Consider the following 21,908-nt stretch of genomic DNA (forward strand, 5'->3'; position numbering starts at 1 on the left):
AAATTATTAAAAAAGAAAAAGATGAGGGATGAGAGGGGGATCTGTGGTTGATATGTAAAATGAATAAAAACATTTGAAAAAAGACAAAGACATTTTGCTGTATTGAACCAACATAAGAAAAGGAGGCGGCAGGATGGTAGCACTTAGCAGGAAGACAGCTGCCGGGGAGGGCCCAAGTTATCCTGACCAAGGAAGACTGCGAACATCTTTGTCAAAACGGGTGTCTTTTACACTGAATGGAGGAAACGCCTATACTCTACTTTATTTTACTGCACATAAGACTTCATATAAAGTTAGAAAAGCCCCAGCGGAGCCACATTTACCTTCAAGGGATGCACAAATGCCAGGTCATAAAAGATCAGATTGGTGTAATCTGTACTTTCTGAAAATTTTAATTGTACAGTATAGTTCTAATATCATTAGAAACAAACTATTTCAACAAAGTAGATTTCAGCATTTGCACATTGAAAAGGAAATGTATTTCCACTCTCACTCTGGATATTTATTCATATTCCCCACCCCTTTTTGTTTTTCAAGATAGGGTTTCTCTGTGTAGCCCTGGCCGTCCTGGAACTCACTCTGTAGACCAGACTGGCCTCGAACTCACAGAGATCCGCCTGCCTCTGCCTCCCGAGTGCTGGGATTAAAGGCGTGTGCCACCATGCCCAGCCATATTCACTATCTTATAGATCTAGAAATCTACAAAGCTCATAGACAGCACTAGGCTAAAACTCCCTTTCTGAGCTTCTTGTAATAAAGATTACAGTGCACAAAGCAATGTTTTCTAAAGTGTTCAAGTACAACTATTTTCTCATTTAAAAATTTGAGTTTTAAACCAGGCAGTGATGGCACACACCTTTAATCCCAGCACTTGGGAGGCAGAGGCAGGCGGATCTTTGTGAGTTCGAGGCCAACCTGGTCTACAGAGTGAGTTCCAGGACAGCCAGGGCTACGAAGAGAAACCCTGTGTGTTTGTGGGGCGGGGGGGATATCACACAGAAGAGTTCAGTCTAAGATACAGAAGACAGTGGTCTGTTTTCCATAATGAATTTGATAAAATATCAAAATTTGAAATAGAATCTAGAAATAATAACCTGTGAAATGCCATTGTATTTAGCTTGATTTGTTGAAGACAAGAACAGAAAGGCACACAAAACTCCCCAAAATACAAAAATGAAAAAATAAGTAAAAGACCAGGAAGTCAAAAGTGATCAAAATATATGAAAAAAAAAATTTCAATAAAAAAAAAAAAAGAGCCAAAATTGAATTGTTTCCGTCTTCCAGAGTGGCAGGGCTATACTTTGAGCAATGAAACAGCCTGGACTCTTGGAATCAAGAAACCAGGAAGAAAATTAAACTAAAAATACTAGTCCACCAGTACTGGAAATAACGCATTAACACACATCACAGGAAGGAGTTGAAATGTGCCTGTGCCCAGGCTGAGGAGAAAATGGGCTAACGTGGGTTTTATCTTTCCATCTCCTCTGCACCGTTTCAAAGGCTACCGAGTACAGCGAACTCTTTTCTCGTCTGGTGCCAAGGATGGAGCCCAGGGACTCAGCATGTACCGTGGATGGTGCCACTGAGTCACAGCCCAGCCGTGCCTTTGGCACTCAGTCAACACATACACAAACTCCTCCACTCGCTGGAGTAAATAACAAGCTACTGGCCAAAGAGTAAGTCCAAATTCAAAGTAAAAGGCCAGCGTGATGCTAATAGTGAAGACTTTGAAGTATTTACTATAACTGGTTTTTCGAGACAGGGTTTCTCTGTGTAGCCTTGGCTGTCCCAGAACTGTATACTACCTGGGCTGGACCCAAACTCACAGAGATCTGCATGCCTGTTTCCCGAGGGCTGGGATTGAAGGGGTGCGCCGCCACTGGTGGTGATTTGTTACCTTTCTGATGTTGGGGATACAGCTCATGGTCGAGTACTCTAGCACGCTCAAGGGGCTACGCGGATACCACATGTTAACAAGCAGCACTGTCAGGGTCTCAACAAGGGAAAGACCAACGTAACAGAAGCGCATGTCAGAATCTCTACAAGGCCAGCTCCCTAGACTAAAGAAAAACACTCCTCATTTCCGTAGATACAGCAAAATCAGAAACCAGAGAGAATGTGTCACCACTTCTTAGGTCATGAACTGGTATCTCAGCGGGGTCCTTTCTCTGGTGCTCTGAACCAGGCTCCGTTCCCAGCAGCAGCAGCAGCAGCAGCAGCAGCAGCAGCAGCAGCGGTGACCAGCAGGCAACCGCAACCAGACGATCTCATCAGCCAGTGCTGCCGGTGCAGGTGAGTAACACAAGGCTGCATGTTCCAGAGTAAGACCTGGACGTGGACACAGCAGAAACACAGATGGACATTTCCCAAACACGACTTGGGCTGGCTCCTTGCTTCTTGGGGAGACCGTAAGAGTGAAGTAACAATTAGTGACACAAGAGCTTTGGGGCTGCTAAAAACTGTCCCTCTTCAGCTGCACGCTTGGACTAGATTACACCCGAGAAGCATGACCAACCCCTCCTTCCCGTCTTTCTGAAGATTAGACGTACCTGACAAAAAAGGGAAGATGTTCGCTTTCAGCTGTCACCCTTTAACACCCGACTAAAGCCACAGCAGTTCCTTAGTTGTACAACTGAAAATCGAAGTTCAAAAAGGCGACTTTAGGCTCCAAGTCCCATGACCACTAAGTAGCCGTGGTAGAACTGACCACCAAACTGTGCCCCCACCCAGGGCGTTGTCCCCAGACCACCCAAAGCCTCTCCAGCAAGGCTGCTCCAAGCAGGTGGAGAAAGACACTAGTTTTTTATGATCACAGCATTTGTGACAAATCTTTTTACAATGTATGTTTCAAAAGGACTAAATCAAATCAAACAAGTGTGGTTTGAATGAAAATGCTTAGTCACCAGGGAGTGGCACTGTTTGGGAAGGATTAGGAGGTGTGGTCTTGTCAGGGGTGCATGACTGGAGGGTTTAAGGTTTCGAAAGCCCATGCCAGGCTCAGTATCTCTATCTCTGCCTGCGGCCAGCTGATTAGGATGTAAAGCTCTCAGCTTCTGCTCCAGCCATGCCTGTCTGCTTCTGTCAGGGACTAACCCTCTAAAATGCTAAGTCTCCAATTAAAAGCTTTTAGTTACCATTAGCAACCCCCAAAACTTAACAGAAGTTACATCTAATGCAGCATTTTTTTTGCTTCATTTTTATCATACTCTTCATTAAGAAACAGTTTTACATTGTACCCTGCTGTGTATCTCTAACAGTTTTATGAGGTGTTAGCTCCCCAAACATGCCCAAAGCCAGAGCTCAATTGCCTATACTGGAGAAAAAACAAACAAACAAACAAAAAAACAACTTTAACACAAAAATAGTCTCCTTAGAAGAAAACTTTTCTATTCTGTTAGGCAGACTTATTTAACTCATGACTAAACCACTGTTTAAAAACAAAAGAGATACAAAGGCTATTCACTGGCCTAATAGTACCACATAGTGCATTAGAAAAATTTAAAAGATAATTTAACTTAGGTGTAGCAGCACACATTTATAATCCCAAACACACAGGAAGCTGAGGCAGGAGGATCAGTCTGGCCTGCATAGTGAGTCTGAGGCTACCTTGGGCAACTTAGGAGTAAGAACTGTCTCAAGAAGCAGCAGGTGTGTGTGTGTAGGGGGTTAAGAGTTACACTTAAGTGGTAGTGTATGTGAATGCATGTGTGGTATCTGCAAGGTCCTAGGTCCTATCTGCAGCAACACACACACACACACACAGCACATTTATTTCGTACTTATCTTTTTGCTGTTGTTTTAAGACAGGGTTTCTCTGTGTAGCTCTGGATATCCTGGAACTCACTCTGTAGACCAGGCTGGCTTTGAACTCAAGAGATCCACCTGCCTCTGCCTTGCAAGTGCTGGAATTTTAGTCAGAGGTCAGTAATATGTCTATGAGGTTTGGTTGAAGACTGCACGATGTGGGGCTGGGCATCAAACCTGGGCCCTCTGGAGGAGCAACCAGCACTCCTAACAACTGAGCCATCTTTCTAGTTTATCTTGAAACAATCCCACAACATAGCCCAGGCTGGCCTTGAACTTGTAAACTTCTTATCTCAGCATTCCAAGTGCTGTGATTGTGGTGTGTACCACCATTCCTGGCTCAGAAATATATACTTTATTAATTTTAACACCTGATGATCAAGCTACTTTACTTATAAATATGCCTCCTCCTTGTAGGTGATTTACATGACAATCTTCACTGGTCTGACCTGACCAGCTCTATTCCATGGACACAGACACCACACCTCTGAGATCAATCTTGCAATAATTAAACGAAAGAAAAAGTCTTCTCCATGTACTACAGAATACTGACTTCCCCAGCTAAATAATCTGCAACAAACATGGATATGGTGGGCAGCTTATGAGTGAATCCGTGTTAGTGTGCTTCTGTGTGGCCACATCTGCTTTTCACTTACCCTGAGGACAGGCTACATTGAGTTCTAGAGCAGGCAGGGTGTCCAAGAACAGCCTTGTGGACATGTATTTGTCTATCAACTTGTGGAAGAGAATATACTATACATATGCTACATCAGGCAAGAAATGCTAAAAAGAAATGAAATTTAAATTTGCGGCAATATTCATAAAAATACACAGGAAAAAAACTCAAGAACAACAGACTTTATTGAACATAGGAGTTCTATTCCCTGTGAGGCAGCAGGAAGCGCTCGCTGCAGGGACACAGTCCACAACAACAATACTTATCATCGCTGGAAATGCTGTTTTCGGGGGAATTTTGTTATAACTTTAAAAAATTGCATTAAAAAAGATCGACACCAACAGAGACAGATGCGGAGTTTAAAAAACATAAATTATATATCTGCAACAGGACTGTATAAACAAAACACTGTTCAGAGCCACTCTGCGGGCAGTGGGTCGCTACTGAAGGCAGAGTGCCCAGACACCTTAAAGTGCAGTTAAATAGCTTGGCTTTATCTTGCAAATTCAGCACTTTCATTGGTCCAGTTTTGACACACCCCAAACCCAACATTAAGGAATGAATCTCAACTTTACAGATTTAGTAGTGACAATTTGAATTCAGTTTCCTTGAAAGAAAACCTTAATGTCTCAGTTCTAATCCCAGACATAGAGAAAGCTATACATTCTGCCATTTTTTTTTATACCTTCTTCTAGGAAAAGCCAACTGTTTCTTTAATCAAAACATAAACAATAAAAATAAAAACAAGCAGCCTTTTCCTGTGTCCAGATACACCCCAGTCAGCAACAGCATCCTCTGAGAGGCAGATCTGGTTATGGTCCTAGCGTCTAAGAAACACTGTAAACAAAATGAAGAATCTGGTATAGAAAGAATTTTGACATTCATATTTTGACACCATATTTAACCAAAGAAAGCAAAACTACTATTTTTAAAAACACGACTGCCCATGGAGCAATGATAAGTAACAGACTTACCATCTCAGAGGCAGTAAACCTGTACATTTATCATGGCAGGGCAGAACCACTTGAGGGTAAAGACAGACAGACAAATAACTAGGGAACAGCTCCTTTGGCCAAAAAACTACATGCCACCCACTTTTACTGCAATGGAAGTCAATTTTTTTAGTTAAGAATTTAAATTGGGGACTAGGGAAATAAGCCAGTGACAGCACTTGCTCAGCATGCTTGAGGCCCTGGGTTCGATCCCCACTGAAGCTACTCTACCGCTGTACAGTTTCTACAGAATAACCACAGTTATGGAGTATGGGGTGTGACTAGAATCAGACCCACTCTACTGAGAGTGGACCCATTTGTAAAACCAGCCACCTGGGAATTCAGAGTTAAATACAACAGCTAGGTGGACTAAGACTTCAGTAAAGCTCGTGTGTTTAAAGGTTAGCCCTTTGGCCCTGGCAGTTGAGAGTTGTTTTCAGACCTAGACCTTTTTTGTTTTTCTTCAGATCTCAGGTTCGATTTCTCCAAACTCAAAGTGTTTGGTCACCATACAATTCATTTACTTGCAAATTCACAATCTTCTTCCAGCCAAACCTCAGACTAAAGTTCTAAGAGCAGACTGACCTGAGACCTGTGCCCCTCTCTGTTACCTCGAGGACACGTGTGACCGCAGAAGTCCATCATCTGCCCAACAAGGACAACACAGTGGAGAGGAATGGATTCGAGCAACTCTCTACTTGTAAAGCGAGAGATGAGGCGGTGCACGATAAAAAAAAAAAACAAAACTAACATCAAGTGAACAGAATTCAAGTGGGGGACCCCACAGGATTAAAAAGGTGACGAGCAGGGTGTGGTGGGCCACCTTTCATCTCAGTGCTTGGGAGGCAGGGGTGGGAGATCTGAGTTCCAGGCCAGCCAGGTCCACACAGCAAGTGCCGGGCCAGCTAGGACTACAGAATAAGAGCCCATCTAAACAAACAAACTAAAACAAAAACTCTTGCTTTTAAATGCCTCCTTCTTCTAGATCAATTCAACTGACTGCCATGTGCCTTTCTTCTATACTTCTGATACTGATAAAATAGTAAAGTCAAAAGGCATGACAAGGCAGAAAAATAAAAAAATCAAGATACAAAAAACCCTCCAAAACTGAAAAAAATCCAACCAACCAAAAAGTCTACACCCCAAACAACTGAGGTTTTTACTGACTTAGAAGCTACAATTTGCCAGTGCCCAGGATGTGATGCTTTATATGGCAAAAGTACCAAAATTTATCAGTCTTCCCAACGAAGACCCGATGGATGGACACAGATGTTCAAATTTATCTGACTAACCTACAACATCCCCATTTAAAATGAAGCAGAGCCTACGGTAAAGTGCCCAGACATCCGGAGGTAACTAACACCTGGAATCAGGAAGCGCTCTGCTAGCACCTGGAGGCCTTGATGGAAGGACGGGACCAGTGGCTGGACTAGCCTTCCAAGTGGTGGCCCACTCTCGCGGGCTTGAAAACTTCTCTGCTGCATGGAGCAGCGTAGGTCCGTGTGTGACAGCACCGAAGCAATGCTTTACCAACACTGATGGAATTCACTTGCCAAGAGCGGCTCCTTAATTTTATTACCACACACTAGAAATTAATTACTGTCACGGGACACTGGCAATGGTTCTCAGATGAGCCCAAATCCAAAACTGAATCCATTTTCCAAAGGTACCCGCTGTTTAGGCTCCAAACCTCTTGTCTACTTCGCCCAGTGTGTAGAATGTTGGGAGCTGTAGGCAACAAATCTCAGCGCCAACCATAACAGAGAGTTAGTCCTCGGGACTCTTCGGCTCCCAGTTGCTACTCAATGGATTGCACTCCTGGCAAACTACTAACCCTGACCAAATCCACAAGACAACACCACCACGAGAGCACAGGAGGAGATCCATGCACAGCCATTTCAGGGTCTCTTGGGGCTATGATACAGTGATGACTCAAGGTAGAAGGACACCCGGCGAAGGAGGGCAACCACGTGACACAGTTCACAGAAGACCAGAGAGCGCCGCACTCCTAGCTAACAATCCACACTTGAGTTTCTTTTGGCTCACTGACTGTCACACCACGTTCTTGTGTGAAAGCACCTGTCTTCAGACTGTCACTTTTCTGACCACACACTGAGATGTGAGCAGGATAGTGCAGAAAACAGCAGTTTTACAAATACTTCACCCAAAGCACAAACTTTTGACATCAAAAAACATAAATCACATAACGTACGAATATTGCTTTTTATCTTTTTATATATACTTGGTTCAATGCATTTACCTATCAATTCTTATTTGGGAGAAGAACACAGTCATGAGATTGACATTGCTGGGGAAATGTCAACAATCCCTTTGGTCCCAAAGCTGAAAACAGCTGAGAAAAGCAACATCTAGAAAAGGGAAAGAAGAAACAGAGGCCACCAAAGAATCTTTTGAACATCCTGTTTGCTACTTTCAGAAAATGTAACATTGGTATTATAAAATAGTCATTTTCATATAAAAGATGGTTTTCTTGCAGCATCAATCACATCTCCCTTCAGAAATCATGTTTGCAGGGATTAGGTTTTATGTTTGTTTTTAAACAAGTCTAATTTGAAAACAAATGAAAATGTGACTTTGTTCCTCCAAAAGTAAAGAGACCTTCCATGTTTCAGCACTGTGGCAGCGGCCTTCATGCGTAGGGCAGAGCACTCACAGGGGATGCATTCTTCCAGCAGCCTCGTTGTCACACATCACTGGAAAAGCCAAAGCACTTCACAGCCAACCGGGAGGACACGATACCATCACAGTCACGTGATCTTCAGGGGTTCCCAGGAACCAGCACCAGAACTGGACCTATCCTTCAGCTTCCTCAATTGGTTCTGGTGGTGCATGGAGGGAGGCGGACGGCAGGACTGTGCTGGTTCCTCGAGACACCCTGTCCTGCTCTGGGTTTGCAGACAGAGAGGCCATGGAGATGGGCTGCAGCAGAGTAGTGGTCATGCCAGTGGTGACCGTCAGGCTGTGACCAGAGCCCTTGAGGGTGAGATCTGGCGTGGGCAGAAGCGGCTTGAGGATGCTCACGAGGCAGAAAGCAGAGCCACTTTTAGGAATGAAATTCACCTTGTTTTTGTCGGGACAGTAAAAGGCTGGAATTTCATGAAGTTGTTTTGGCCTGGATACAAAACAGACAATCCACTACTGTAAGTCACTGAATACTGGAAATAATTTACCACTTTTTAAATACAGGCACATTTTTAAAAAATAGATAAATAAGATATGGATTTCCTAAAGCAAAAGAAAGCCAACATACATAGAGACAAATATGTTTTCCAACATGACTTTTCCAAGATTCTGAAAAGAGACGACAAAGAAATTGACTATATAGAGTCTGTTTTTGGTTTTGCTAAATTACATCCCTACAGGACTACATCTTGATGAGCAAAGTTTTTCAAGTATTCTTTTTCCCTTGTTTGTCCTGGGTTTTTTGTTGTTTTGCTCGAGAAAGAATCTTACCGTGTGGCCCTGGCTGTCCTGAAACTTGCTCTGTAGACCAGGCTGACCTTGAACTCACAGAAATCCTCCTGCCTCTGCCTCTATAGTGCTAAGCTTAAAGCATGCACTTTGACACCAGCTTTTTCAAGTATAATTAAAAATTTCTCAGGCATTCTTCTGAGTCAACTATTAAGATTTTCAGAAATATAAGGTAAATGTGAAATCAAAGTATGCTTCAGTGTTTTGTGATGTTGGGGATGGAAACACCCAGGGCCTTAACCATGGAGCTCAGTCTTCAAAGTTGTTGTTTTTTTTTTTTTTTAATGTGCACTGGTGTTCTGCGGTGGGTGTTGGGTCCCTTGCAGAGTTACAGACAGTTGTGAGTTGCCATGTTAGATGCTGGGAATTAAACTCTGCGCGTGCTCGCGCTCGCGCTCGCGCTCTCTCTCTCTCTCTCTCTCTCTCTCTCTCTCAGATTTATTTATCATGTATAGTGTTCTGCCTGCATGTAAGCCTACACACCACAAGAGGGCACCAGATCTCATTATAGATGGTTGTGAGCCACCATGTGGTTGCTGGGAACTGAACTCAGGACCTCTGGAAGAGCAGCCAGTGCTCTTAACCTCTGAGCCATCTCTCCAGCCTGTCTTCAAAATTTTCAATGAAGCAAGATTCTTCTCTGTTGCCAGGTCCTCCAAAAATTATCTCAACCCCCACTCCAAAAAAAAAGTATTTTTGGTTTTAATAGTATTCCATGAAAATTTAAAAACTGCAAAAATGAAGTTGTTAAAGTAACATGGAACTATCACAGAACTAAAATAAAATCAAGGGGAGAGAACCGTATAAGACAACTTTGATGGAAAAGACCCTGTGAACAGAAGATAAACAGATTGTTCTCCGCTGACAAGATGGAGCTCTTCAGGACCGAACCTAGGGCCTTGTGCTTGCTAGGCAAGCACTCTACCACTGAGCTAAATCCCCAACCCCTAGTCACTAGTTTTTTAAAGTACTGTTCTCATCTCTCCCAAGGACAATGAGTTCAATAAAGATGGCAGTGTGCCAAGCTGTAGAGACTCTAAGAACAAAGTCCAAACTCTCTAGAAGCAGACACAAACTGGAGAGCTCTTTTGGAGGGGGGCTCTGTAGACAAAACCTTTTCAATGTAACTAGTCTCCTTTGTAATGCGACATCATGTATGGATTTAAAACATTGTTTAGAGAAGGGAGCCATATATTTACTGGCTGAAAAACTGTACCTGGCACAGGTGACCGCAGGAGAGCGGACAAGCACGGCAAACATGGTTTGTAAAGGTTCAGAGGCAAGGTAAGGAGGGCGGGTCTGTGACAGGGGGTCAGGGGTCTGAAAGGAGAAAGGCTTCCTCAGAGTAAACAGCAGACACGGAGCCTAGGCTCCACCTACAGGGCACCGGGTGTGCAGGTTCCACTGACTGACAGAAACACCCCTCCAAAGACATTTTGCCAGTACAGCCAAAGAACAAAAGCAAGCACAGAATTTAAGTCAGTCGAACAGGTCAAACACTAGCAATGTCAGTGTTTCTGGGTGTTTTATGTAAGAACACACATCCAATTTTTACCTAGAATATCACTTGTAATAAAGTCAATGTTACATTTCTATAATAAAATAATGCTTAAATTTTCTTTGAAGGTAGGTTTATTAGAGATAAATTTTTATGCCTCCTTCAAAATAAAGCTTTTTCTCTTTTTTGACAGTCTCTTAGGCTGTCCTTGAACTCACTATGTAGCTAAAGATGAACTTGAACTTCTGACCCTTCTGCTTCCAGCCTGAGTGCTGGGATTACAAGTCTGGAGGGGAGGGGAGGGGAGGGGAGGGGAGGGATGGGGAGGGGAGGGGAAGGATATCAAGGAAGATGCTCTTTCGACAGCCAAGAATCGAGGAACTCGGAATAACTGGATGTCAGCAGATATTAAGTATTGCTCTGAGTATGATACATGGGTTCCTGGAATTATGGGCTAACATTTCAGAATACTAACAATTACATAATCTGAGTGTCAGATCTGGAACTGGCACACTGCTCTGGCCACTTGTTTGAAAATTCTACCTTGAAGTGTGTGTGTGTGGGGGGTACTTACGAGCACTCCTCAAAGACTTTGACCCTCTCACAGCCCTCTGGAGGTTCCCTTTTGAACATGTAACTGTTATTAGGTTTTGGTGAGGTTGCATATTTTGGCAAAGGAGAGTTGTTTCCATTCTCTGTAAAAAATGACATTGAATTATGAAAACACTATTATAAAATGCATCATGATACCATAATTAATATTACTGGCCTTCTGCACAGAACTACTTGAAGGCAGGGAGGGTGCTTTCTTCCCGAACATCACTCTAACAGCCACAGTGCTCCTGACTCCACCTGGAACGGTCCTAGTGTATGCCTGCATCGCTCCACCCATGGACTGCACACACACTATCTGGCTGCCTTATTTACATGCCATGTACTCTGCAAACACACTCACACACTTGTATCTGAAATGATTCCTCAACGGTTGCTTGCTATTAGCTCTCGGCCTGCCCTGCAGATCCCCCACCCCAGTCTGATCTGCTGCTCCTCTGTGGGTCTCTGGTTGAGGTCAGAGAGGAGCACACAAGCTTTCATTACCTACAAGAAGTAAACTCCACTCAGTCTTCCAAACTCTCCCTAAACATAACTCCGATTTCTGCAATCATTCCCAGTTCCCACAATCAGAGAGCGAACACTTCACGACTGTCACTTGTACTCAATGCTGGTGTCCTCAGTTCATACTACAGTCATTTAAATTTCTTGGTATGTTATATAAGTGTTCTAAAATTTTCAATCTGTCAGCTAAACTATAAATTTCTTACTGGAAATAGTGCTGTGACCCTGTTTTTTAATAAAATAAATTCACAGGAGCCATCAGTCATTTCTTTCTAAAAAAAAAAGAAAAAACCAAAGGCACCAGGAAACAGGTAAACAGGACAGGTAAAGCTGAAAGGGTGGGAAACCAAGGGGCAGATTTTAACAGCTATTATCGATCCAACCTAGAATCTAACTCCCCCCACCCCCCACCCCCTTTCTGGCTTTTTGAGACAGGATTTCTCTGTGTAGCCTTGGCTGTTCTGGAACTTGCTCTGTAGACCAGGCTGGCCTCAAACTCAGAGATCCACCTGCCTCTGTCTCCAAGTGCTGGGATCAAGGGTGTGCGCCACCACTGCCAGGTTTAACACATTTAAAAATGTCTAATTAATAACAGTCTACAACTGCAATTCAAAACCCCCTCCTAAGTGCTGGGATTACAGGTGTATGCCATCACAGCCTGCTTTAAAACTCAGTTTCTTTGTTGTTGTTGTTGTTTTTTGTTTTTTCGAGACAGGGTTTATCTGTGTAGTTTTAGAGCCTGTCCTGGAACTCACTGTGTAGCCCAGGTTAGCCTTGAACTCACAGAGATCCATCTGCCTCTGCCCCCCAAGTGCTGGGATTAAAGGCATATGCCACCACTGCCCAGCTTAAAACTCAGTTTCTTAAACTATGGGTTGTGACCTCAATATGGTATCCCATAATTGAATGTGGGGTTACCAAAAAACTGGCAAGAATAAAAGGTTTCTTAGCGCAGAACAACCCAAAAAAAATCCCTGACCCTGCTGCCCAGCATACCTTCACTGCAGCCTGGGCTTGGACAGAAGCATTCAGACTCGGCACTGCACATGCCTTCACACCACACGAAGCCAGACTGCCTGAAACCCTCAAGCTTACATTCACGATTTATGTAAGTTATGAACTACTGTTTACTGTGGAAGGAAAATGCTTATAAATGTTTTCTTACAGTTCTTCAGGATGTAGTATTCAAGAGTGTATCTTTGAGTTTTTAGTTTTAAAAATTGATGTTTGTGTCTCTGAATTCAGTTTCACTTAAAAAAAAAAAACCTAAATGGCACTGGTTGGAGATTAGGACAAAACAATTTCTGAAACAGCCATACACATACTTCTACTATTATATACTATGCACTTATGCAAAGCAGCATTTTCAGCATTGACAATTATATACTCAGAATGTCAATCAACTCCCAAAAATGCTGGAAATGCTCTATGTCATCTTCAACAGAAAAAATTCAGCAACACTGAATCCTTGCATACACGTGTGGGACGGGAATGTACATATTAATAGAGGTGCAGCCTTTTACATGGGTGCTTTGGATCCAAACTTGGGGCTTCAGGTTTGTATACCAGGAACTTTACCAACCAAGCCATCTTCTTAGTCCCAAGACTTGTTTTTTATCTTAAATTGATGTATATGGGGTGTGTGTGCTGCACATGCTCATGCCCTAGCATATGCATGTGGAGACCAGAGGGCATCAAATGTCTTCTACTAGTGAGCACCACCTTATTTTTTAAGTGTTTTGAAATAGGATCTAACTATGCAGCTCTGGCTGGCCTAGAAAGCAGATTGACCTACCTCTCTCTGTACCTCCAGTGCCGAGATTAAAGGCGTGCACCACCACCACTGGGCCCATATTTCTTCTAAAAGGTAAGCTTTTGTACTTAATATTTAAATTGCTGATTTGAGGTTATTTTTACTGTAGAAGTACCTCCAACCTTTAAAATTTTCAGATTCTCACATGTGTGTGTTGCCCACTTGTTTACATGTGTACCTACATGCATGCAGTACCCGTAGAAACCAGAAGAGTTCCCTGCAACTGGAGTTATAGATGGATGTGAACGACTTCATGTGGGTGCCGGGAAGTAAATCATGGTCCTCTGCAAGAGCAAGTGCTCTTAACCAGTGGACTACGCCGGGCAGTGGTGGCGCACGCCTTTAATCCCAGCACTCGGGAGGCAGAGCCAGGCGGATCTCTGTGAGTTCGAGGCCAGCCTGGGCTACCAAGTGAGTTCCAGGAGAGGCGCAAAGCTACACAGAGAAACCCTGTCTCGAAAAACCAAAAAAAAAAAAAAAAAAAAAAAAAAAAAAAACCAGTGGACTACCTTTCCAGCCTCAGTACCCTCCAAACTTTGAAAGTTTGCTTTGAACACTCATTTTGCTGGAGATAAAGCAAGTTAATCCTTATCAGAAGTTTCCTAAAAAGCACTAATTGAAGCCTTCACATTTAATTAAGAAATATTAAGGTAATAATATTCCAACTCGTCAAATGATCAAGAACAAAGTGCTTTTCAGGAAAATAACTATCTAGTCCAGCAGTTCTCAACCTGTGGGTTTCGACTCTGATAAACCTCTATCTCCAAAAATACTTACATTATAATTCCTAACAGTAGCAAAATTACATCTATGAAGTAGCAGTGAAAATAATTTTCTGGTCAGAAGTCATCACAGCATGTTAGTGTTGCAACTTTAGGAAGGTTGAGAACTACCATGCTAGACACTAACAAGAAAGCCATATTCACCATAAATGCTACGGAAGTACAAACAAACCCTTAACTAGACCACCATCAGCACCTCAGCAAAGCTGCGCGGTGCTCCACCTGCTCTGACCTACTGCTTGACCCCACTCCTGGACACGTATGTCTCCTAGAGAATGAACAGAATCTAGGATAAGACAGAAGAAGTCCATCATCGCCCACCGCTGCAGCTCCACCCCATTATACCTTTATCCCTGGGATCAGCAAGCAGGTCATCGGCTGAGCAGGGACTCTCCTCGCTGCCCTCGTTGGAGATGGTGAGGAAGGAGGTGGGGGACACGGACTGAGAACGGCTGCTGTTGTTGCTCCCCTTGTCCGCGCCCCCAGGGGTCTGGGTGTCGATGCTCCGAGTGCTGCTGCTCCTCTGTGCCAGGGGCGGAGGAGCTCGGTGACCGTCTGGAATGTCCTGTGGCTGTTACAAAATTTAAAAAACACATGTTTACACTCTTGATTTTGAAGTTTACCAGCAATGTACCCAATGTCAACACTCCTCTGTGGTCAGAAACTCACAATCATATGCTAAGCCACAAATGCACCACAAACCTTTATGCCTAGCTCTTGGGAGGCTGAAAGAGGAGGGTTCTGATTCTCAGGACAGCCAGGCTACATAACAAAACAACACTTCAAAAGCAAGCAAGCAAGCATCCACCCTTCTATTACTGGGCCTTTCTCACTAGTGGCTTCCATGCCTATCCTGCTCTGACATATTTGTTTTCCCAGGGCATGGCACACGGGAGGTCAATGTTTGCTGAATAAGTATGTACTGTACTGAATGATATCATGTACTTCTAAAACTACCAAAGAAAATTACCATGGTAAAGGAGATATTTAGGTGTGCTACAAGGTTCCTAGTAGGGCAAAGGTCAAAGTGAGAATTAGCAATACTAGGGTGGGCCCTTGGTTCCTGTGCCCTCCTGCCCATTCCCCCTAGAAAGAAACCGTCCTAATAAGTGAAAGGTTAATCACAGCGTTCTAATTACAGGGTGAGATTAGGGAGGAGTCTCTCAGGAAAGCTTGTGGGGCTCCCTCAGCAGGCAAACAAGCACCCTCTACACCCTTGGTTTACTTAGCTCTAATTAGTGAAGCAAAGCCTACTCAACCCCGCAGAATGGAGCCAGCAATGGGTATTTTTAACCCTAAACTAAGCTTTCATCTCTGTTTGTTTGAGACGGGATTTCAGTTATATAAGCCAGCTGAAGACCTTGGAACCGGGGCTACAGGGGACAACCACACCCAGCTGTCTTCATCTTCAAGGGGAGAATTTTATACATCTGTGAAGTGTAGCCTTTTTTTGTTGTTGTTGCTGTTTTGTTTTTAAACTCTTTGGGGGCTCAACATCCAGCTCCCAAATAATTACACTGAGACTTATTCTTACTTATGAATGCTCAGCCTTAGCTTGGCCTGTTTCTAGTCAGCATTTTTAATTTGAAATATTCCTTTTCTCTTTAACCTCATTTTGCCTCTAGGCTTTTTACCTTTATTTATTCTATATATCTTGCTTTCCTGGCTGGTTGTGTGGCTGGGTGGCTGGCACCTGGAGTCTTCCTCTCCTTTTCTCAATCCTCACTGTATTCTCCTCCTAGTATTCTAAATTTCTCCTCCTATTTATTCTCTCTGCCTGACAGCTCTGCCTATTCTTTCTCCTGCCTCGCTTTTGGCCATTCAGCTTTTTATTAGACCATCAGGTGTTTTAGACAGGCAAAATAACACAGCTTCACAGAATTAAACAAATGCAACATAAAAGAATGCAGCACATATTTACAGTTAAAATAATATTCCACAACAGTGAAATATTTCTTCAAACTAATTCCCTCCTCACTACAGAACAGATGCTGAGATAAATATACTCTGTGAAAGATACATTTTTTAAGTTTAAATAGCAATTTTTCTGTGTACAATGGCTAAGTAGATCATTTCGGAGTGCACTTCATGAAGACGCAGCCTAGCAACTCAAACCAGATAGTCCTGACAATCCCAGAACCGGCAGGCCAAACACTCTTGACAAAATGGAGCAGGAAGGCTCCTCTTTAGAAACAATTTGCCCACCCTCCATAAAACTGGAACTCAAACTCGTTACATGGAGCTACAGCAAATGAAGAGGCTATTACCCACCTGGTGTTTTCTACAGGAAAAAGAAAAACCGCTTCTGTTAGAATGGGCTCCTAAGGGAGCCCAGTTCATTCTGTGAAATGCAAAGAAATTAAAATTCTCCAACCACTTTCATGGTCGTAGTATTTTAATTTGTTACAGAAGTTAAATTTCATTCTCTCAAGAAGAAACTTAAATACAGACAACAGACTGACAACCGCCCCTTGCTCTGGAGCTCACAGCAAGGATGTGATCCATCCCTTGGAGGATGAAGACTACGTACAATGAGCTGCTCTTCCTTCTCCCCAGTTTCCTTAATTATGATCTCGATCTCCTGGTTCAGTCCTTCCACGCTGTTCCGGAACCGAGAGCCCGTGGACTTGGTGATGGGGATGACGGGGACAAGTGTGCTCTTTGGAGCAGGAGCCTTAAGCAAAGGTGAAGAGGGACAAAGAGTTTTCAAGGTGCCATAACTCAAAAATCAAGTCCAAACGACACCGGTAGACTCAAGAACTTGACAGCAAGCGGATTTACATCTTAGGGTAGATGAGAGGTAGCTAAAGCTCGAACCCCAGAAAGTGAAGACAGACTCTCAGAAATCTACCCACATCTGTGATACACTAGAAAGGCCACTATGATAGTGGCAAATACTTCAAGAATATCAACCTCAGAAACGCTTTCATGAGGCCAGTGAGGTGGCTGGGTGTGGAAAGGTGCCTCCCACCAAGCCTGACAATAGAGTTCCACATCCAGGATTCACATGGTGGAACCCCAAAGTCTATATATAACAACCAGAGTGCCTAACTGCAAATAACTTTCCTGTAACATTTATTCATTTATACCACTACTATAATGGTTTTAGTATGTTTCAGCTCAGGAAACAAAAAAATAAAATTAAAGATGGGCGGTGGTGGCGCACGCCTTTAATCCCAGCATTCAGGAGGCAGAGGCAGGTGGACCTCTTCAGTTTGAGGCCAGCCTAGTCTACAGAATGAGTTCCAGGGCAGCCAGGGAAACCCTGTCTTTAAAAACTAATAAAAGAATAAATGAATAAAATTTACTTTTTTTCAGAAGTTCATCTCTAATTTTCTTACTAGAAGTGTTTTCATTGTCCCAGTGTTACTTTTTAAAAATAAGCACCAGATTAAATTGTAGTATATTGCTTGACCTCCTAACAAGATGCTCAAAATAAAAGAGAGAACAGGGTTGGTGGGATATCTGCCAGCGTCACTGGCAAAGGTGTGTCAGGAGCTCCCTGTCCTGTCTGACAGGGGTCTACCACAAACTCACTCTCGTCTCCCTGGAGAGGTAGACAAGAGACGACACTAACATGTCTCCACGCTAACACGTCTCCAGTCATTTAGCTCCAGTTTCAGTCAGTGGATAATCTTACTGTCTGACACAAATTTACAATGAATTTTTATTTCTACTCTTTTACTTCTGTTCATCTTTACATAAACAAACAAAAAACAGAGTAAACACAGTACTACAATCCTCGGGCAACGGGCAATTTGTGAGAAAGAAGCCAAAGGAAATCTACTTTGAAATGGCTCCCAATTAGTGTAGAGCCCTGAGAGGTGGGGCTCAGCACCCTACCTCCAGGGCAGGTGCCTCCCTTCATCTGTGGAAGGGCTCAGCACCCCACCTCCAGGGCAGGTACCTCCCTTCATCTGTGGAAGGGCTCAACACCCCACCTCCAGGGCAGGTGCCTCCCTTCATCTGTGGAAGGGCTCAGCACCCCACCTCCAGGGCAGGTGCCTCCCTTCATCTGTGGAAGGGCTCAGCACCCCACCTCCAGGGCAGGTGCCTCCCTTCATCTGTGGAAGGGCTCAGCACCCTAATTCATGGTTTTAAAATGAGACAAGAGCACTTGCCCTGTGCTCTGTCCATAACGGACACATTGCTTCTTAACTACTCTTTCCTATTTTTAATCCCTCTGTTCACACATCTTGTTTTCACTATACCCCCAAGTTTCTCATACTATTTACTCATTTTTAATTTATTTCTCAAAAAAAGTTTTGTTTTTTCTAAGTGTATTACTCTTTGTCTGCATGTGTCTGTTACTGCATGTGTCTGTTACCGCATGTATGCAGTGCCCACACAGGCCACTAGAGGGCATCAGAGTGTCAGGAACCAAACCCTGCTCTGACCCACATAACCATCTCTCTAACCCCTCATTTGTTCTTGTTTCTAATTCCCTTTTCTATTCCCTCTTCCAATCTCAACATCTACTATCAAAGGAAAACATTAAGTCTCTCTCTTAAATTTTATTTCTGTATATGAATGTGAATCATGTGCATGGAGAAGCAACCAGAGGCCAGAAGAGGCGTCAGATCCTCCAGAACTGAAGTTATAGCCTGGTGTGAGCCACCATGTGGGTGCCGGGAACCAAATGTGGGTCCTCTGCAAGGGCAGTTTGTGCTCTTAATCACTGAGCCGTCTCTCCAGCCCCCAAATACCTATGTTTAGATGTTCAACAGGTGGGTTTTTGTTGTTACTTTTACTGGGTTGTTTTCTGGGGGTGGGGTGGGGTAAGGTGAGGGTTAACAATTGAGGCATTAAGCTATTTAACTTAGGTAGGTCTAAAATTCATAATCCTCCTGCCTCAGCATTATGAGTGCTCAGATTAGAGGTCTATGTCACTGCATCCTTCCATAGCTGGAAGACATGTAGGTTGTTTTTGAGACAGGGTCTCTGCAGCCCTGGCTGGCCTAGAACTCAGTCTGTAGAGCAGAACGCCCTTCAACTCACAAGGATGCTCCTGCTTCTGCCCCTCCACCAGGTGTTGGGATTCAAGACCTGTGCCACCAGCCTGGTTGATCACTGCAGTTTAAATTTTAAGCTTTAAAGTAACTTTTGGTGCCTGGTAGGCCTTAATACCCTGTTAATTTTCCTGGTTATACTCAACTGCTGCTTTTCCCTACGGACTTTAGTAGCAAGCTTTCTAATGGCCACAGTAACACTTGCTAATATCAGTACTCTTACTGATACTGTGTTATGCTTGAAAATTAAATTAGGGAATGCTACATGAACACATCTCTCAAGCCTGAGGAAGGTGTCAAAATTTTTTCAAGTCTACACTGTCTTTCCAGCATTACACTAAACTTTCCTCGAGTATATTTCACAAAGTTCTTATTCATGCATTTAGGCGTTGTAGTGCAAACCTTTAATCCCACTACATAGGAGACAGATCTCTGAGTTCCAGCCCAGACTGGTCTACACAGCCATTTCTAGACCAGCCGGGGGGTATAGAGAGACCATGCCTCAATAAATGAATGAACGGACAAATAAAAATAAATATTTAAAAGTTCTTATTCACTAAGTAGTCGTTGTTGCTGTTACTGTAAACTAGGTTTTCTTGACTGTTTTCTCTTCTAACAGTATCTTTTATCTTCTAGTAGTCATTTTTATACATATGATGTGTGCTTATAGATTAGTTTCTAGACTACATCCTTACCAGAAATCTTGACTGGTTTTTACTGATTTTCTGAAATTTTCCAAGCATTCTATTTTATAATTTGAGTCTTTTTTCTTTTTCCTTTAAGATTTGTTTATTTTTATTTTATGCGGATAAGTGTTTTGCCTGAAAGTGCACTACACGGGTATCTACTGCCCTCAGAGGTCAGAAGGTGATGGATCCCCTGCAAGTGGAATTACAGATGGGTGTGAGCAATATGTAGGTGCTGGGAGCTGAACTCAAGTCCACTGCAAGAGCAGCCAGCGTTCTTAACTGCTGAGTCATCTCTCCAACTCTGAGTCTTATTCTTTACTGCTAATTCTAATGGCTGTAATCAAGGTGTCTTTTCTAACTGTACTAGCTAATAGCACTACTCATAGTATAATCTGAACACAAGTTAACTTTCTGAGATTCTTGCCTCTTCTTACTGAGCTTAGTGAAAATGTCTCTTACATTCCCTATTAATAACACTGGCTCTGAAGTTAAGGGGTGTTTTTGAATAGTATCATATTAAGAAAGTGTTCCTGAATTCCTATATTCTTGAATATTTTTCTTTCTCCTGTCACCTCCATACACTGGGGATCGAATTCTGGGACTTGAATGTACTAGGCAAATGCTTTGTCATTCAGCTGTAATTCCAGCTCTGTTTAGTACATTTGTAAAACGCTGAATGGCAGCTGCTAAACTTCCCAGAAGATTTTGTTGGTTGGTTTTTTTTCCAATCAAAAAAGGTATAAATGTACTTTTTAATCTGGAAAATTTCAAAGCAGGTAGAGCAAACTCCTTCTATGGCCACTGAAATGCTGGTGTTAATCAATATGACCTCCACACGCAACTTCCTGAACACAAACAAGCTGTTGTGTTCACTATAACCTAACACAACGTCCTGTCTAGCTGAGGGCTACAAAGCAGAGGTCAGGTCAGACACCAAACCACTTACTTCAGATCTGAAGCTGCTTTTCGTCCTTACAATTAGTTATCCACTCAACATGCAAAAATGACTTAAGATATTAATCTTTATGCTATGAACTATTAAAAGGATAAAGATACAATATAAATAATAAAGAAAACAGTCCACCATATTCTAGACTTCAAAACCTGCATGCATGTACACACACACATACATGCATTCATACAAACTTCTTTGTATACATGTACATATTAGATTTGTATTTTACTCCAAAGTGACAGCAATAATGCAAATGTTTTAAAATTGTATCTTAAATTTTAGGAAATATTAACACTTGGTAAATTATCTTTTAAAATGATTCTTTAACGTGCATGGGTGTTTAGCGTTTGTGTATGTCTGTGGAGACGAGAAGAGAGCATTGGATTCTCGGAACTGGAGTTACCAATGGTTATGAGGCACCCTTTGGGTGCTGGGAATTGAACCTTCATCCCCTGAAAGAGCAGCTAGTGCTCTTAACCACTGGGCCATCTCTCCAGCCCCTAAGTTTATCAGTTGTGGCTGACACACTACTCATTATCATTTACACTGGTGCACAGTATTAAAAATTTGGAAAAGAACAGTGGTTGACAACCGAGGATAATGAGGCATCGACTATAATACAACGTATCACTCTTGGGGTTGAGGATATAGCTCAGTCAACAGAAGTACCTGTCTAACATGTAAGAGGTTCCATCTACAGTAACTCCACCCTATCCCCAAATCAGTCTTTTGATAAACAACTGGACCAAAAACATTTAATACTGGGGGGAGGCACAATATAGAGTTATACGTCGTACATTCTTAATGTCTCTCACGGAGCCAAAAAATAAATCTATTTTAAGTTCTGGTTTAGTATCTCATGTTTTTCATTCACGCAGGATCACTTTTAGTGTCATGTCTAAGATACGTGTGTGTGTGTGTGTGTGTGTGTGTGTGTGTGTACACACCAACGTTAAAATTGCTCAAATACATAATTGGGAGCACTTTAAATGAGAACAGTTAGGTGGTAAAATGCTTGCCTAGCATGCATAAGGCCTGGGCGGGGGAGGGTTGAGGGACGGAGGGAAGGAATGTCAATTTAA

The 21,908-nt window shown here is 42.8% G+C and overlaps 1 protein-coding gene across 1 annotated transcript in view; it reads right to left on the bottom strand.

The window, feature by feature from the left end:
- Positions 1 to 7,687: 7,687 nt before the first annotated feature.
- Fam117b (family with sequence similarity 117 member B) overlaps positions 7,688 to 21,908 on the bottom strand; it is a 70,955-nt gene continuing 56,734 nt past the window's right edge. Inside the window, 4 exon segments of the mRNA XM_059278097.1 lie at positions 7,688 to 8,605; positions 11,037 to 11,157; positions 14,519 to 14,744; positions 16,704 to 16,847. Of these exon segments, the coding sequence (XP_059134080.1) occupies positions 8,287 to 8,605; positions 11,037 to 11,157; positions 14,519 to 14,744; positions 16,704 to 16,847 (810 nt within the window). The 3' untranslated portion in view covers positions 7,688 to 8,286.

The sequence above is a fragment of the Peromyscus eremicus genome, chromosome 13 (genome assembly GCF_949786415.1).
Source record: "Peromyscus eremicus chromosome 13, PerEre_H2_v1, whole genome shotgun sequence".
NCBI classification, from domain to species: Eukaryota; Metazoa; Chordata; class Mammalia; order Rodentia; family Cricetidae; genus Peromyscus; species Peromyscus eremicus.